Source organism: Hyperoodon ampullatus (genome assembly GCF_949752795.1).
Source record: "Hyperoodon ampullatus genome assembly, chromosome: 18".
Lineage (NCBI taxonomy): Eukaryota > Metazoa > Chordata > Mammalia > Artiodactyla > Ziphiidae > Hyperoodon > Hyperoodon ampullatus.
In genome coordinates this window covers 34,124,588-34,143,193 of record NC_136931.1, presented here as the reverse complement: position 1 = coordinate 34,143,193, position 18,606 = coordinate 34,124,588, and the positions used below count along the sequence as shown (strand labels likewise).

General features: G+C 35.0%; 1 protein-coding gene across 3 annotated transcripts in view; it reads left to right on the top strand.

Annotated features, from left to right (window-relative positions):
• CYLD (CYLD lysine 63 deubiquitinase) overlaps positions 1-18,193 on the top strand; it is a gene marked incomplete at its 5' end in the record, with an annotated part of 49,463 nt that extends 31,270 nt beyond the window's left edge. For 2 of the 3 annotated variants that reach the window (XM_079722909.1, XM_079722908.1), the window contains 11 exons: positions 980-1,359; positions 2,257-2,422; positions 3,346-3,487; positions 4,806-4,928; positions 7,601-7,692; positions 8,522-8,588; positions 13,285-13,417; positions 14,322-14,430; positions 15,253-15,371; positions 15,653-15,869; positions 17,511-18,193. In XM_079722909.1, the coding sequence (XP_079579035.1) occupies positions 980-1,359; positions 2,257-2,422; positions 3,346-3,487; positions 4,806-4,928; positions 7,601-7,692; positions 8,522-8,588; positions 13,285-13,417; positions 14,322-14,430; positions 15,253-15,371; positions 15,653-15,869; positions 17,511-17,695 (1,733 nt within the window). In that variant the 3' untranslated portion in view covers positions 17,696-18,193. The remainder of the gene's footprint in view (positions 1-979; positions 1,360-2,256; positions 2,423-3,345; positions 3,488-4,805; positions 4,929-7,600; positions 7,693-8,521; positions 8,589-13,284; positions 13,418-14,321; positions 14,431-15,252; positions 15,372-15,652; positions 15,870-17,510) is intronic. The other variant, XM_079722910.1, reaches the window with a different exon arrangement.
• Positions 18,194-18,606: the final 413 nt, after the last annotated feature.

Genomic DNA, 18,606 nt, shown 5'->3' with positions numbered 1-18,606 from the left:
CATATTTCTACTCTTGCTATGATGCCTTTTAATGGACAAGTATCTCTTAATTTTAATGTGGTCATATTTGTCAGTCTTTTCCTTTTTGGTTTGTATACTCATGTTTAAGATATTTCTCTCTACCCTAAAGTCATAAAGAACATTCTTCTATATTCTCTTCCAAAATTTGTAGTTTTGCCTTTCTTTAAGACATCTGGAAATTGTTTTTGTGTAGAGTATGACAGAGGAGTCCAATTTAATTTTTAAAAATATGGATAGTTGATTATCTCAACGCCATTTATTAAGAAGTTTGTTCTTTCCACACTGATTTTGCAGTAACTGCCTGGCAACTGTATTAGTTGTTTTAATGAAACAGCTTTTGGCTTTGGTTCTTTTTATTGGATGTTTGTTTTCTCTTTCATTAATTTCTGTTTTTGTGTTTATCCTTTCCTCTTGACTACTTTTGGGGAGGTTATTCTGTTGTTTTTCTAACTTCCTAAGCTGTATGCTGAGTTTATTAATATTACCCTTCCTTTTTTTCTAAAATGAACTATTAAGTCTATACATTTCTTTTATAAGTATTACTTTAGTTGTGTTCAAGTGTTTATTTTTTCTTTATTTAAAAATTTACATTATCATTTCTTCTTTGATTCATTTGTTATTTAGAAGCATCTTTCTTAAATTTTTTGCTCTTTTTTTGTATTGGTTTTTGTAACTTAATTGTATTTTGGACAAAGAATATAACCTATACAATTCCAATCAATAACATATTTTATTGGTTTGAATAATTGGGTGCCATTTACTGAAGAAGAAAAATTTGGAGGTGGGGATGTGAATCAAGAACACTGACTTGGAGGTAGTAAGTTCGTGATGCTTATGAGAATCATACTAGAAGAGGTCAGGTGGGCAGTTGGACTTATGTATATATTAATCTTTAGAGATGTAGGGCATATTTAATATTCTTGAATAAATTTCTCTAATTAAGAATAATTTTTTATAGTTGCTGAAGACCCTGCAAAATCACTTACGGAGATCTCTTCAGACTTTGGACACGCTTCACCACCACTGCAACCTCCTTCCATGAACTCACTATCCAGCGAGAACAGATTTCATTCCTTACCATTTAGTCTGACAAAGATGCCCAACACCAATGGAAGTATTAGCCACAGTCCGCTCTCTCTGTCAGTTCAGTCTGTGATGGGAGAGCTAAACAATGCACCTGTGCAGGAGAGTCCACCCTTGGCCGTATCTTCTGGTAACTCACATGGCCTGGAAGTGGGCTCGCTGGCCGAGGTTAAAGAGAATCCTCCTTTCTATGGGGTAATCCGTTGGATTGGTCAGCCACCAGGACTCAATGAAGTACTAGCTGGACTGGAACTGGTAATTTAATTTGACCTAAAAATTGCATTTCTTTTCTGTCTGGGGTTTTGTACAGATCTTTCGCTATTCTTTGCTTTTTGGTGAAATATTTTATTTATCCACAAAGCCATCACTAGAGAAAAATTTTATTACCATGCTGCCTGACATCCTTTGCCACCCATTAAGCATCTGATCCACTTATTCTTAATGTTAGTTGATCTGTGTTCAAGGAATGAAAGTAGATTTTTAGGCTAATATGTTTAGGCTTATTATATTAAACAGAATGCAGTAAGGAAAGCAAACTGTTATCAGTTTTTCTTTCTTTTTTTTTTTCTTAGCCTCCCTTCTGCCATCAGTTCTAATATTTCTATCATTGACTTTAAGATTAATCACCATTTTTAGTGACCTTTTGAGATCTTTGGTAGAGGGAAAGACTTTGGAGATTAGAAAGCATATTGTTTGACATTTCATAATCAGAAAGAGAATTTGAGTACATTTAGCTTTCATTTAAATATATTTCTTGTTTTTTCATTTGTTGGTTTATAGGCCAGTGAATGCTATTTTTCTCTTTGGGTTGTTAAAATAAACAGCCCCTTCTGGCCCTCTCTCCCCACTAGTTTTAATGCTTTTGGAAATGGTGCAGGGAAGTCAGTTAACCAGGGAAGGTTTAACATGTATTCTGAAGGGAAATACATTGAGGATTTTATGCTGGAATAAGGCATTAATTTCTCAAATCGTCAGCTGTGGGCTGAAATACTGATTAGTCAACCCCTTTTTCCTGATGGAGTTCTCAGTACACGTGTGACAACGGAATTCTAAGAAAGGGTAAACTTGAAACAAGTCTTAGTTCTTTGTAGACCATCTTTGCAAGATGGAGAATAATGCATGTCTAAGCACTTTTTTTTTTTTCTTTTTCAGGAAGACGAGTGTGCAGGCTGTACAGATGGAACCTTTAGGGGTACTCGATATTTCACCTGTGCCCTGAAGAAGGCGCTGTTTGTTAAACTGAAGAGCTGCCGGCCGGACTCTAGGTTTGCGTCCCTGCAGCCAGTTTCCAATCAGATCGAACGCTGTAACTCTTTAGGTATTTGTGTGCCTTTCATTTATTCATCCATCGGGAATGACTCTAGTTCTGACCTCATGTCATTTTGCAGTAGTTGGTAGTAAACAGTGTTTCTTTCTTTCCTGCCAGTGTTCATCAAGCTTTTAAATGAGAAAAAAATTATTACTTGGTGTATGAGAAAGTTACAGTTATCCTAAGAGGGGACATTTAAAAAAAGTATTAGCCAGGAAACCATGCTTGAGACTTAAAAATTGAGAAATAGTGGGATTTATTTTCCCCTTCCTGTTGATTACAGACATTTAATTTTCAACAACCCAGGAAGTAGAGATTGAAATGTGGCCTTCTTTATGGCACTGATTTTCCTCTCTCTGTATTGTTCAAGTATATCAATAAGCATGCCTTATCAAGAAGTCAGCATTATTACAAGAAATAGTTTTAATTGCTTGATGAAGGACAGATCTCATCACTTATAGTAGGTGGCAGTTTTCTGATACTGTTCCTTTCCAGTTTTGGATAATCATGGTGAAACATCTTGAGGGTTAAACAGGTATAAATAGGAAAGCCATCTTTATTGAAAACAATTTTTCTTACAGTTGAAGTAGTGCTTTGGAATTTTTTGTTTTCTTTTTCAACTTGAAAATGGAACATCTTCAGACAAAATATTTGGGGAACAAAATATTTTACCTGGCAGATGCTTTTTTACGTTACTTGATACTCTAAAGTGTTTTTTAAATTGTGGAGGAAGTAAGGTTGAAAGCAAACATTAGCATTTTTTATAAGCCAAGCTGAATAACAATTAACCAAAACCTACCTTTAACTTAGTTTTAAGTTGGGTAATAAATTGTGCATCAAAATACAAAAAGATATTTTTAAGTGAAGAAATATGTATGGGAATACATAACTATAATAGTTTAAAAGAATTATTTTCATTTTTATCTTTGCAGCATTTGGAGGCTACTTAAGTGAAGTAGTAGAGGAAAATACTCCGCCAAAAATGGAAAAAGAAGGTTTAGAGATAATGATTGGAAAGAAGAAAGGTATCCAGGGTCATTACAATTCTTGTTACTTAGACTCAACCTTATTCTGGTAAGTTTAAAATGAATGCAGTAGGAATATAGTGCCATGGGGGCAGGTGTGTGTGTCCGAGAGAGAGAGAGAGAGAGAGAGAGAGAGAGAGAGAGAGAGAGAGAGAGAAAGAGAGAGAAAGAAACTGCTAATTGCCTCTGAGTGGAGAAACTGGGGGCTGGGGTTCAGGAGAGAAAGGGAGATTTGCATTTCACTATATACTCCTTGGAAGCTACTGGATGTTGCCTCATGTGCCTGTATCCAAAAAATTAATATAAAAAATAATGCAGTGAATGATGGATAAGAGGTGAATGATAGTGTTACAGGTGGTACAGATATTCTGAGGATATGTGGGAAATCATAGGACTGCAGGGAATAAATACAGGATCTTTGTGCACAAATCAAATAACTTGTCATAAGCCATTGACTGGCTTGTGTTTGTTTTACTAGGCAGAGGCAATCATAAAACTATTTTAAAGAAGTATTTTCAGTAGAAGCACAGTTGCCCTCGTATATGTAGTTTGTTCCAAAGTAGAACGATTTAACATGGCAAGAATTTTTACACTCTGAAGCTTGAAACAAGAACATCGCCAGTTAAACTGAGCATAGCCTGCCAGCTCTGTACAGCCATGTTGTAAGAATTAGGAAGTTAATGGGATGTTAAAATTTTTAAGACAGGGAGAAGAATAAAAGTGGTGGGCCATTTTTTGGGCAGAATACTTTGTCTCTCAGAGGTGTTGACAAAAGCAAGAACTGATGTAATATTCTTCAGATTTTCTGATAAAAAATCTGTTTAGCCAAATTTTGTTTTTCTTTGATATCAACAAGTCACTGCTGTTAGTCACTCACAAGTGATTTTGACATTTAAAGGAATTCAGATTTCTGCAAAGGGCTGTGGAGAGAGAGAAGTATAATACCTAGAGTGGGTTACATATTGGCTATGTGTTTGCCTTGGGAAATTAGTTTCCAAACTTTCTCCTCTGTTGTAGTTTAACTCAGATTTGTAGACCTTCTTTCAGCTTTTGCAAAGAAGTTTTCCAGTGTACTGAAGGCGTATTTTTAATCCTTTAACACTGTCAATCTATAGTTTGCCTTCTTGATATTAGTATTCTCCTTAAGGATCTCTAGGCCCTGATGATTAAACCATGGGAACCTTGACAGGGGTCTTGGTTACCTGTATTAATAAAAAACACTAATTTCGAAAAAAAAAACCCCACTAATTTGTATGTTATTTGTTCTCCAGAGTTTGTGATTTTTCTCTTCATATTCTTTTTAGTATGTGTTTCTCAAAAATTAGTACATTTACAGCATGAGGAAAAATATTCTTTTTATTTTGCAGCTTGTTTTCTTTTAGTTCTGTTCTGGACACTGTGTTACTTAGACCCAAAGAAAAGAATGATGTAGAATATTATAGTGAAACTCAAGAGCTGCTGAGGACAGAAATCGTTAATCCTCTGAGAATGTAAGTAGAAGATAGTTATTTTTGCCTTTAGGTGGTATCCTAGGTGCTGTTTTTTGGTACAGTAATTAATTTATTCCCTGCTTTCCTTTAATGAGAAATGGGAGAGAATTAGTTCTCTCGATGATGTGTTAACATCTTTTTTAACTTTCGGTCCTTGTATTGTCTTTTTTTTTTTAAAGAAGATTTCTGTTCAGTCTTTGTTGCTACTTTTATTTATTTTTATATTTTTATTTTATTTATTTAATTATTTTTTGGCTGTGTTGGGTCTTCACTGCTGCACATGGGCTTTCTCTAGTTGCGGTGAGCAGGGACTACTCTTTGTTGCGGTGCACGAGCTTCTCATTGCGGTGGCTTCTCTTGTTGTGGAGCACAGGCTCTAGGTGCACGGGCCTCAGTAGTTGCGGGATGTGGGCTCAGCAGTTGCAGTGCGCGGGCTCTAGGGTGCATGGGCTTCAGTAGTTTCAGTGCACGGGCTCAGTAGTTATGGCTTGCTGGCTCTAGAGCACAGGCTCAGTAGTTGTGGCGCACGGGCTTAGTTGCTCCGTGGCATGTGGGATCTTCCCGGACCGGGAATCGAGCCTGTGTCCCCTGCATTGGCAGGAGGATTCTTAACCACTGCACCACCAGGGAAGTCCTGTTGTACTGTCTTTACTTCTTTAACAGTTTAAATCTGGCCAAGGTGTAGCACATAGTGTATGCCATGAAATGATTAAACCATTTTGGTAGAGTGTACTACAATTCAGCAATTACAGTAGGTTTATAAAAGCTGATATAAGGTATTTGGGATTCTTACCTTCTCCAACACTACCCCTAATGTAATCATGCTTATTAGTTTAATCGGTATGATCTGGCTTCTTAAACTTAATTTTATCTGAATGAATAGCAGCAAGGGAAATTTTTATTTATAGAGTAGCAAGTATTTAATAGTTTTATGTTAGAAATACATGAGATGTATTTTATTAACACATTTCTTGGTTAAAGGAAGATATTTAGGCCTCCCTCCACCTCTCTTAAAAAGGTGATGTTTTTGATTTTCTCCTAGTTTAAGAATTATAAGTATGTCTTTCTTTGGCCACAGGAAGCAATTTGTAATGGTATAAGTACAAGACATCTAGTAAGGACTTTTGTTAAGTGGTAGGAGGAATGTGTGATAATGTCACAGTATAAAATTTAAACTATGAAGAGTCAGGGCCATAGATCACAAATCTGTTCTTTTAGGAATATAGGGAGCAAACTATGTAATTTAAAGTCCATATTAAGATAAATTTAAATTTTGTGACATACTTTTATTATTTAACGATTAAAATAAAAAATAGTTTGATACAAGATTTTGACCCCAAAATGCAGAACACTGAAATATAATGAGCATTCAGAATGACCTACTATATAACATGACTAGGAAAGTATATTATAGGTGAATAAATTTCCCACTTGTATCTTTTGTTTTCTTTGAATCCTGTAATGATGAAAATAACTGTAGTTTTTACCCCCTTAAGATAATTATGAATCTTGAGTTTTACATCAATTATATTGTATTATATTTGTATAAATGCAAAATTTAAACATACTGTCTATTTTCCCCCCAAGTGATTGATACTAGAACAAGACAGATTAAATCCAAAACTCTAAGGCATGTTACCACTTCCTTCTTTCCTTCCAAACACCATAAGTCCGTTAATAAACGTTCTTTGAATACTGTTGTCCAACCAGTTAAGAATCATGGTTTGTCAGACTTTGTCACCCTGTCCACAACAAGAAACTTGTCAGATGCCCTGTTTTGATCAAGATTCCCTGTGTCTGCAGCAGTCATATCTAGGTTATAGCTGACTGGTTTTACTTGGTACTGAAACACGTGCTTTCTCCCTTTCAAGCTTCTCGCAGGCAGAGACCCTGTTTTTTCACCTTATTCATTTTTGTATTCCCAGTGACTGAAAGGTTAGATTACTATGTAAGTGGTAGATGCTCAATATATGTTGGCTGCAAAGAGCTAATGAGTGAGTGAGTAGCCGATATGAAAAATGGATATAAGATTAGGTGGTTCTGACTTGGTCTTATGAAGCCCATGGTGGCCTCTAAGCTGTCTTCTGAAGCCATTTTTAGAATTAGAATTTTGTCAAGGATTGACAGGAAGCTTATTGAATGTATCCTGTATTCAGAGAAAGATAAGAGAAAATGTCATAATTACGATGATTGGTTTGATTGCAGATTTTAGAATTTCAGTTTCTTATTACTTCCCTTTTCCATCCCCCTTGGTAGCTATTTCATCCTTTAGTACAACATTAAAAGGATTCTTTCTCAAAATTGTATATTCTGTTTTGTGAAGTACATGTTTTAATTCCTTAAGTAATATAGTATTAAGAAAACAGCCATCATAAATTAAAAATATTTTTTCTTTTATTAGTATATGATAGTTATTTTTAGGTTATCATAGTATCTGGGATAACTCTGATTATAGATTTAAAAATTTTCAAACCTCAAGAAGAAGCTTATAATTGTATTTTCTGAAATACTTATTAAGCTTACTAATTTATGACACACTGGAGTTACATAAGAAATATTTGATTATCAAAATGTGTTATGTTCATTGTAAGCCAACTGCCCTTCAATAAAAAATGCGTTATATTAATTTAATATATATGCTAATATTAATTAATAGTTTTTTACTAACATAGATACGGATACGTATGTGCAACAAAGATTATGAAACTGAGGAAAATACTTGAAAAAGTTGAGGCTGCATCAGGATTTACCTCTGAAGAAAAAGGTGACTTTTAATTTATAGGATATGCATTAAAAATAACTTGAAAGAATAAATGCTAAATTGTTGGCTGAAATGTTATATCTGTGTAGTTTTGGGGATTATATTTTAAAATATAATTTTTTTCTATGTGATGTACAATTTCCTTCTCTTTTTGTAAATGCTTTCACTCTTCTAAAAGTGAGTGATATGTAGAATAGTGAACCCCTTTAAGAAGCTGGCTGGTTTTAGTATATTATGAATAAATAAGGAGATCTTTCCATCCAGCAATGATATTCGGAGTTGTTTTCTTTTCAGGGGTGAAGAGTTGCACTGAGTCATCCACATTTCTCACTTAGCTTTCCTTGTTATAAAGGGAGTTACAAATGGCTGATTAGGATTAAGTTTATGGTCAGAGACAGTGTTTTAATCTATTCATAGCTAATGAATTTACTCAGAGATTCAACTCCTGACTTTGAATGTATTAACAGCATATTATAACTAGCTATAATATTTACAGACTTGATAATTATTTAAATAGCAGGAAAAAATAAGGTCATATGTCAGGTTTTATTACACTTATCTTAAACCCCCCCCAAAGAAATTAAAATTATTTCCCTATATGTGAATTATTATACCCTTTGAAATATAATAAAGTTATAACAAAATTGGCACGTAATACTTTATCATATCATTTAAATATCCTTTGTAGTTTGTTGTTAGGAAAACTTGAGAACTATGCCTTTAATTGAAATAATACTGATTATGAAATTCTGTATAGGAATATGACTGTATAAAGAAAAAATAGAATGATTTAAAAATCTTGTCTGTGACTTGTTTTTTTATTTTCTCCTAGATCCTGAAGAATTCTTGAATATCCTGTTTCATCATATTTTAAGGGTAGAACCATTGTTAAAAATAAGGTAATTTTAAACTGTTACAGAAGCATTGGAAAAATAGACAATCCTCATATCCACTGCCATCATTCAGTAGAAATGATTTCCTTAATGATTACTTAATATTGTATTTATTTAGCGATCTTAATATGTTAGGTTCCTGCAATGCAAATAAATTTAAATCATTATCTTTGCCATAGTATCATACTTAACTTGAAGAACAAATCCAGTGTAAATTTGTGCTTTGAATTTTAACCCCAGTAATAAGCACTATTGCAAATCATTTTCTTATAAAACTGTTTATAAATATTTTTGTAACTTAAATTAATGAATCCTTTTAAGAGAATATTATTCAAACTCAATCAAACACTGTTGGAGCACTGTTTTTGACGACCCATTAGTCAAAGAATTAATTTAGCCCTAATTAGCTCTCTTGTTCTCAGTTTTATAACTTGGTCATCTTTCCCCCCATCTTTAATGAAAGCCTTGAATCTAATGCAGTGAAGTTCTTAGTGAGATGTTCTAAATCGATGAACTTTCCAGATTGAATGCTGGGCCTTTTTACATTTTAGTCTGGGTTTCTTTGTTGAAAAATCTTGCTTATATACTATTTACTTCCCTAAAAGCTAATCACGGACAAGTATTCTTACTCATCTCAGTGTCTTAAGTGATGTTCTTTGATGTCAGTGTTGAATTGATGAGTAAGAAGGACGGAGGGAAGGGTGGACAGTACTGCAGTTATAGTTTGATATTATTTTGGAAGTTCTAGCTAATGAAATAAGATAGGATATATTTATTATCTATTCAAATAAGGTCATAGCTATATGTACACCCAGAAAATCCTAGAGAATTGTTTAGAAACTACTAGTATTAACACAAGAATTTGTAATTTGACCATGCAGGAAAAAACCATGGAGAAATCAGTCATATTCCAGTATCCCCACTAGCAAGTATGAAAAAGGGATAGTTTCATACTTCATGAAAGTATAAAATGCTAAGAAATCAATTTTACTGAGATAGGTTTTTAAAGAAGACTTGCACAGAGCTAAAAGGTGATGTAATTAATTAGTGAGAAAGATTGTGTTCCAGGTAGGAAGATTAAATAACTTAAAGATGTTAATGTGGGCTTCCCTGGTGGCGCAGTGGTTGGGAGTCCGCCTGCCGCTGCAGGGGACACGGGTTCATGCCCCGGTCCAGGAGGATCCCGCATGCCACAGAGTGGCTGGGCCTGTGGGCCATGGCCACTGGGCCTGTGCGTCCGGAGCCTGTGCTCCGCAACGGGAGAGGCCACGGCAGTGAGAGGCCTGCGTACCGGAAAAAAAAAAAAAAAAAAGATGTTAATGTTTACAAAATAACTTGTACATAATCAAGATCTTAACTTTTTTTTTTCCTTTGGAACTTAGTAAAATGATTTTAGAATTCTCTACAAGATGAAATGGGTGAAAACATTGCAGTTTTTTTTTTTTAAAGAATTCTATTATAAGCTATAAAGACAAAACAACAGACATTTAAAACTGTGTCATACTGGTATACAATTAGAAATTGGTTAGATAGAATTGAATAGAAAGCCCAGATATAGAATTAACTATATGTGGTATTTCAGTATTTTATAAGCCGACCTTCAAAAACAAAGGAGGAAGGAAATATATATTGAATACATGATGTAGGAAATCTGCCAGGCAATTTGGGAAGAAAAAAATCACTTCTGTTTTTCATCTTGAAGAGATAAATTTCAGATGATTAAAACAGTTTTCATTCTTTCTTTTCATAGCCCAACACACCTTGGGTTGTAATACACTCCTGGTGTGTTACATAGGATGAATACTGCAGTGCACAGGATGTACATAGGATGAATACTCCAGTGATTCTCAGAGTGGGTGAAGAAGGGTCAGTCACATATAGGAATATGTCTGTGTCTGAAGGGCTTGTGGAGTTTGAAGAGGGCCCTGGGAGGCTCTGCCTCTCCTCCCCATTCAGCAGCCTCTTCATATTGAGAATCACTAGTTTGAAGATTATAAAAAGATTTAAAAAATACTTTAAAAGTTAGCAGTTTTTTCCCAAGTGTCATTCTTCCCCTCCATGAGCCTGTCTTCCTGACTGAGGGAGCGTCAGCTGATGCAACAAATAGGAGGATGAGTACCTTAAGACCTTGAAATAGTAAAATAGTCTAAAAGAGTCTATTCTAAAGTGATATTCTTAATATGAATATTCTTAAATAGTTTAAGAGAAAAAGAAGGACTTAGATACCTATGGAGGATAAATGCAGATTTGATAACAAAGAAAAATAAATAAAAATAAAACTCCCCCAAATAGAATAAAAACTATATGTGTAGTTATATATATATAGCCATATATGTATATATGGCTGGGAGAGGATACCTCACTGAATGCAGTATGCACAGCTAAAGAGAGAATTGCTTACTTGAAAGATAGATCTAAAGAAATTACCCAGAATGTAGCCCAAAGCGATAAAGAGTTAGAAAACAAGAAAGAGGAGATAAGAGACATGGAAGACAAATTCTAATTGTCATTGTAGGAGGAGACACTAGAGAGAATAGGGAAGAAGCAATATTTCAAGAGATAATAGCTGAAGATTTTTTGGAATTTTTGACAGACTTAAATTCTAAGAATAAAGCTGCACAAAATTCCTGAGCTGGAAGAACCAAGACTAAATTACCAGTCAGAGACTTATTACAGGGTGTACTTTAATAACATAAAACTGAATTTAGAATAAAGGAGTGGTATGCAAGAAACAAGAAAGCCAAACAAGAAATTGGTAAATGTGGGTAAGTCAAGCCTTCATGCTTAAAACAATAACAATGATGGTAGTAGTAATAATAATGACTGTGTATGGGGTGCTAAGGTGAAGCTAAAGTCATAGCCACTAATGAGAGAGGCTAGTGGATGGAGGTAAAGCATTACAAGAAAAATAATGGAATAAGATCGGCATCAGGAAGCAAATATAAGGGAATATTCACGTTGTATTACTGAGTACCTCTCATTATAGAACAGTAGAACTGGTGATTCTTATTACATGGGTATGCTATATTCCATAGTACTAGATAATCCAGAATCTGTCAAAAAAATTTTAGTTGACTACCCATTATGGTCTGTGTTACAAAGGTAGATAGACCAATATTATGCAAACCCATGGATACTTTTATCTTCTCTGTAGACGTCTGTATTCTTTTAAGGTTAATACAACATTTGTACCCTTCTGCTCTTAGATGTTTTTGGTGATAAACAGCAATGTAAATTTCATGGTTTTGTACAACAGCACCGGTTTTGTTGTGATTCTTTTATATGTGTGTCTTAATGCCCAGCTAATTACCCTAGGATATTAGCCTTCTAAAACTTTAGTTATGAGGTTCGAGTGGTTGCTGCCCCCCGCTCACCCCCTCCAGTTTTTCCGTCCCAGTATCCCAAAGCTGTGGGTATTACATCCTCATTTCTGGTTCCCGTCTCTTGTGTTTGCCACTCCGTGCTCCCTCCACTATTATTATTATTTTTTCCCATCAGTATTATTATTTCTAATTTTTGCAACCACTGACCTCTACTACTTTCTGCTTTCTTAGTTTCCAGTCTTATTTTCTCTGTTACCTATTAATTTTTTTAAATGCTTTTTGGCTTTTTTTAATGGCTTTTTTTGGTAATGCTTTTTGGCTTTTTGGCCAGAAAAATGCTGGCCTTTTATTGTCATCAGTAACCAATTAAAATATTGGTACAGCATTAACCTTCAGGTGTTTTGGTTATCATTTTTTTCTTTTTTTGTTGTAGCTTCTCAAGAATCTTTGTTACCAAATAAGTTGTGTTTATTTCAGGATATAAGTTGCTTTGGGAAACTGAGGGTTTCTGAGGTTGGCCTCTCAATAGCTGAGATTTTATTATGAAATCTATGTTAATATTTTTCCCTAAAAATCTTGAACTGTACTTGTGAATCTGATTATAAACAGTCTGATTCTATATGCAGAAATTCTGCTAAAAAGGGTAAATAGTAAATTGAAAGATTATTGATTCTTTTAGTAGAGTTAGTCTTGAATTTTCATGCATTCTGAAGTAAAATATTTAGAAGGGAAAATGTTCAATATAAGGGTAACACTGTGATTGGCATATAGTGGGCCCTAACTTGGTGTTTGTTGAATAAATGAGTGACCATCTAAAGAGACAGCATGCTTTAGTGCAAAGAATAGTAAGCAGTTGTTAGGACACCTGGGTTTTATACCTGGCTCTGATTTTGAGTTACTGGGAAGGATTATCCTTCCCCAGATCTCAGGGCCTTCATTTTAGAAATGAAAAGTTGCATCTGGAAGGTCTCTCAGGGTCTGTCCCATTCAGGCATGTACAAATTAACTTTCCTGTTTCAAGCATTAAATGCAGTTTGCTCCTTTCTAGCTTTGGCAGTTAAGTTGAACTAAGTCATGTTAGCTTCTGGTTTTTATTGTTCACACAGTGCTTCTTGACTGTGGATGTTATTGCATTATTTTTCTTCTAATCACTAAGGCAACTTTTCAATATGAGAACTTAAACAAGAAATCATTTGCAAGGTCTTATGCATAAGTACATTTAATTATTTTATCTAAGTGATTGTCTCTGCCTCTGTTGTTCTGAGTGTCAGAGTTGCACCATCGGTTTCTGTTCTCAACAGTTTTTCTGTTCTCAAATGCCTCTGGAACCACTTCACTTTTTGATGCATTTCATAAATAAATTATCTGCATATTTTTAGATCAGCAGGTCAAAAAGTTCAAGATTGTTACTTCTATCAAATTTTTATGGAAAAAAATGAGAAAGTTGGAGTTCCTACAATTCAGCAATTATTAGAATGGTCTTTTATCAACAGCAACCTGAAATTTGCTGAGGTTAGTGATAATTACTTATTGTATTTTTTATGCAAGTCATTAGGGTTCTCCAGACAACTATAGCTTCTATAACTATTACTTTTAACCCACTGAGAACAGTTAGGAACACAAATTGTTAACAAAACACAAATTTAAAAAAAATATGCCATGCTTCAACTTTGTCCATGTAGAAAATACCTTAGAATTGATTGAACTTTTTAAATTTTTGGTGCCATAGAAAATATCATTCTAATTTGTAACTTGAAAACTTTTAAGTAGCTTAAAGCAAAGAAGATTTGTGTTTTTTTGTTGTTCTTGTCCTTTCACCCAGCTTAACATTTTACCCAATTAAAAATGTTTCCCAAGCATATTATCCAAATATATCCAAAAAATGTTTACTTTTCCTCCTTCAATAAAAGACAAAATTCACTTACTGTAAATGAACAAGTGATTTAAATTACTTTTCTTTTACTGTTTACTGAGTATCTTCATGATCTTAGTAGTACATGCTTGTGGTTCATTTTCATTGTATCCATCTCTGAAGGAATGTTCTGGTAAAACCTTAACAGCTACCATTATTTATTTGTTGAAATATAAGGAATAGTGTCCTTCAGGTTTTTCCAAAGCCTTTTAAAAATATAAACCCAAAGTAGATGACTCTGCATGGTCATCATATTATTTGAGACCCAAGGTTGTTGAACTGCCTGACTTCCGTGTCCATGTGTCCATAGATCTTGGACTACTTGAGGCTTGTGGCTCCTTGGTGCTCTGCCTTCACAGTCCATTTCACATGTGGATCCCATTTGTGAACACGGAGTAGCCATCCATATTATGGTGGAACCACTGCTTGGTTTGACAACCACGACTATTTCAGGGAAATTTTTTTTCAGCGTTTTGATTCTAAAATTATGTATCTTTTTTTTAGGCACCATCATGTCTGATTATTCAGATGCCTCGATTTGGAAAAGACTTTAAACTATTTAAAAAAATTTTTCCTTCTCTGGAATTAAATATAACAGATTTACTTGAAGACAGTAAGTATAAGATTTTTTAGTTTGTTTTTCAGAAATAGTCTGTCAGGTCATTCACATTAATTGTGAATAAGAGTCTAACAGGATAACGAGTTTTCTAAAGGACAATTTGGTATCTGAAGAGCCTGGAAATACTACACTAAAATTTATTCTGAAAAAATAATCAGACATGTAAATCAATATTTCATATGTAAATATGTTTATGAGTAAGAAATTAGAAGCACTCTATATATTAATGAGAGTAGTTAAGTGAATTATGGTGTATCTCTACAACAAAGCTACTGCCATTAAAATTCATGTTTTTGAAGACCAATGTTATATGAAAGTGGTCATGATGTAATGTTAAGTGAAAAGGAGAGTATGCTGATATTTTCTATAAGAGGAGCTACACACACACACACACACACACACACACACACACACACACGCCGAGTTATATAAGTGTGCAGATATAAAATTATCTGAGAAAATTCACAGTAGTATTGACAGTGGTTATCTCTTGCTAACTGAAATTGTAGATGCTCTCGGTTTTCTTATTTATACTCTCTTGTATCTTTGCATATTCATCAATAGAAATTTTATAATCAGGGGAAACACTCTAGAATATATTATTTTTAAAAAATTGTCATTTGGTCAGAGAAAATGTCTTTAAGGATATCCTGAATCCAAGAAAATCCAATAAGCTTATGGGGATGGGGAGGGGTGGACTTTACTGAGTCCATGAGCATTATCCTTTTTAAAGCTTAACTTTTCTTTTTAATCTTTTTAATGAAAGAATGCATTTTTAAAGACCCCTTAACTCCCCGCCACCCCCAACGTTTTCAGCCCCTAGGCAGTGCCGGATATGTGGAGGGCTCGCAATGTACGAGTGTAGAGAATGCTACGATGACCCTGACATCTCAGCTGGAAAAATCAAGCAGTTTTGTAAAACCTGCAACACTCAAGTAAGTTTGACTTAACTTAATGGATATTCTCTTAATAAACAGTGAATCATTTGTAGTTTAAACAGATTTCAGGTTTTGAAAAATTTTCAGAATCATAATTTAACTTTAAAAATTCCATAATTAAATGGTATTGTTTATGCCTCCTCTGTTTATTTGATGGACTTCTGTCAGGTACTCAGTTGCTTTTTGTGAGGATGTATTCAATTAGAGTCAGTGGCATTCATTCCCTTCAAACACTGAGTTCGGCTTCTTAATGGCATTCTCTTCATGTTCCCTTTCAGGTCCACCTTCATCCCAAGAGGCTGAATCATAAATATAACCCAGTGTCACTTCCCAAAGATTTACCTGACTGGGACTGGAGACACGGCTGCATCCCCTGTCAGAATATGGAGTTATTTGCTGTCCTCTGCATAGAAACAAGCCACTATGTCGCTTTTGTGAAGTACGGGAAAGACGACTCTGCCTGGCTCTTCTTTGACAGCATGGCCGATCGGGATGGTACTTTCCAGACCTTTTCTACATGTGGCGACATTTGAGTTTGTAGTGGGATAACCATAGTGGGCTAGCCTGGTCTGAGTAATAAAAAGTTGGGAAAAGCCGTTCAGGAATATCTTGGTGACATAGTCCAAAATCTTGAAATGCATTAACAGCCCTGCTACTAAACTAAGGGATAATATTGTTGTGATATTTTGACATGCATAGAGTCTTTTAAAAAAAAGAAAAGAAAAAGGAACCAGAAATTTCTTTCTTTAGGGCTGAAAGGTTTTATTTTCAGCTTTGTTGTCTTTGACTTTCAGCCTTCTCTTATTTTCTGTACCATAGTCACCATTTCCAAAATACCAAGCTCTCAGGGAGGTACTTTACATCATTATACCTAAATCCTTGCAAGATGGGAATGATTCCTATTTTTCTCTTACTAAAGCTGAGATTTAAGGTGCCTAAGGTCTCAGAGCTTGTATTTATTTAATTCAGTCTTTCTGACCTCAGTGCTTATGTTTTTTCTGTTGTCTTCTAGATGACAAAGCTAAGAATAGAAGTAAATGTCTTCTTTGGAAAAATAAGCTTATTCTGTGTGTAATGTGTCTTCCTTAAGTGGGGAATATACTGCACCTTCTAGGCTGCTTTCTAGGATGTTTAGTCATTATTTAACAAATACCTAATGAGTGCATGTGAAGTGCCTGGGGCTCTAGAAGGCTTCAAAAACGAAACAGTTGTCAAAACAGCTGTACTTCTGCTTGTATAGAGTTTACAGAGTAGGACTGGTCCTAGGCAATGTTGTGAAGTATGACTTACACGTTCCTCCAGTTCTCTGATACCCCATTTTTCCTTTAGTCACTCTCACGCTCCATACCCCGAGTCTTCTGGTGTGGCCCTCTGGTGACCTAGGACGCCACCTTGTGGCAGCCTCTTGATCAGATGCCCAAGGGTTCTCAACGTTTTCTCAGCTCTCAGACGGTTGAGGGATATAGCACAGCCCCAACTGTAAATAGGTCCTTACCCCAGTTAAAATTTGCATGTAGCCATGTAACTCAAAAGCACAAGGGTTCCAGGCATTTTTAGAAAAGCCACTGGGAGGCTAAAGCCTTTCCTGGAATCCCTAAGACCACGCCTCATAGCATCTTCATTCAGTCTAACGAAATGTAGAACAAAACCTTGCAAGAATCACACAAATACATATTTTAAATTTAGCGGAATAAAATGGTATTCATTTTACTAGATCTGCCCTAAACTGGACAGGCTCATGGTAAAGCATATAGGGAGGGGTGCTTGTGTCTGGGAAGGGATTTGGGAATGTAAAGAGTTGAATGTGTGTGCGTATGTGTATGTAACATTATTCCCTGATTGAATACACAGAGAAGCCTGGGAAGTAGGTTTTGGACTTTGCTCAGGATATGTGTCCTTTTATCAATAGTATTCACTGTTGGTCCCGGAATCCTTTCAGAAACCAAGAAATGAGACTCTGTCAGGAGTTAACAAGAGGATTTAACTTCTAGAAACCAGAAATAAAATAAGGTCTTTCAGGTCCTGGGAATTAGCCTTAACTAAATTATGGAATTGTAAAATTACTTTGGTGGGGCAGGACAGCAAAAGGGTTTAGAACTTGCCTGCCCTAAATACAGCTCTTCCTCTTTTCCATAGGTGGTCAGAATGGCTTCAACATTCCTCAGGTTACCCCATGCCCAGAAGTAGGAGAGTACTTGAAAATGTCTCTAGAAGATCTGCATTCCTTGGACTCCAGAAGAATCCAAGGCTGTGCACGAAGACTTCTTTGTGATGCATACATGTGCATGTACCAGAGCCCAACAATGAGTTTGTACAAATAAACGGGGTCATCTGGACAGGTGCAGAAACCCAATGCACAATTTTAATGTTGCATTTCACGCGAGCTGGCAGATTTGTTCAACGTCCATTGCCGGCAATGGATGTCTTTGTGGTGATGATCCTTCAGAAGAGGATTCCTGCGTTTAAAAACAAATTGCTTTTGTGTTACTAAAGTATTTAATAAGAAGCATTTTGCACTCTAGAGAGTATGTTTGTGTTGGTTTTTTAAGATGCCTAAATGAAGTTATTAATACCTGAAGCTTTAAGTTAAGTGCATTGATCATAAGATATTTTTGGAAGCATAAAGTTTTAATTGTGACAGTTTAAAACCTCTTTTAGTCCATTGAGAATGTAAATAAATGTGTCTTCTTTATGGACCAAGGATATGAAATCATTTTTCCCTTGTAGCTGATGGTTGCCTTGAGGAGGATATATTTTGGTTTTATTAAGAGTCTACTTTCAATCCAGTTATTAAAGTTGTACTGAGTTTGATTTGTTAATTCTTCCCTGTATAGTGCTGATTCCTGCATGTCTGAAATCTGCTGAGTTTCTGTGTTTCTGCAGTAGTGGTCAGAAAAGTATTTAAATTCCCTTAGTGGTGTTTTCTATTTGTTCTGGTTTTGAGATAAATGAGTGATTTTGTCATAAAATGTCCATTTTTGATGTAGTTTTCCTGGAGGATTAACGTATACAGCAATTGAAGCTCTAAATTCATAGTAGTAACTGTCAGCTAACAGCTTTTTTTTTTAAGGCTCTCTATTTTATGCAACAGGGCACAGTAAGTTTTATTAAAGCGTTGGGGTGATAAATATATTCCTACACAAATATATATGGTTCATAAGAAAATTAATTTGGCATATAGAATCACTCATTAAAATTTCCCTGAAGAGATGTATTGGATATCTAAACCTCT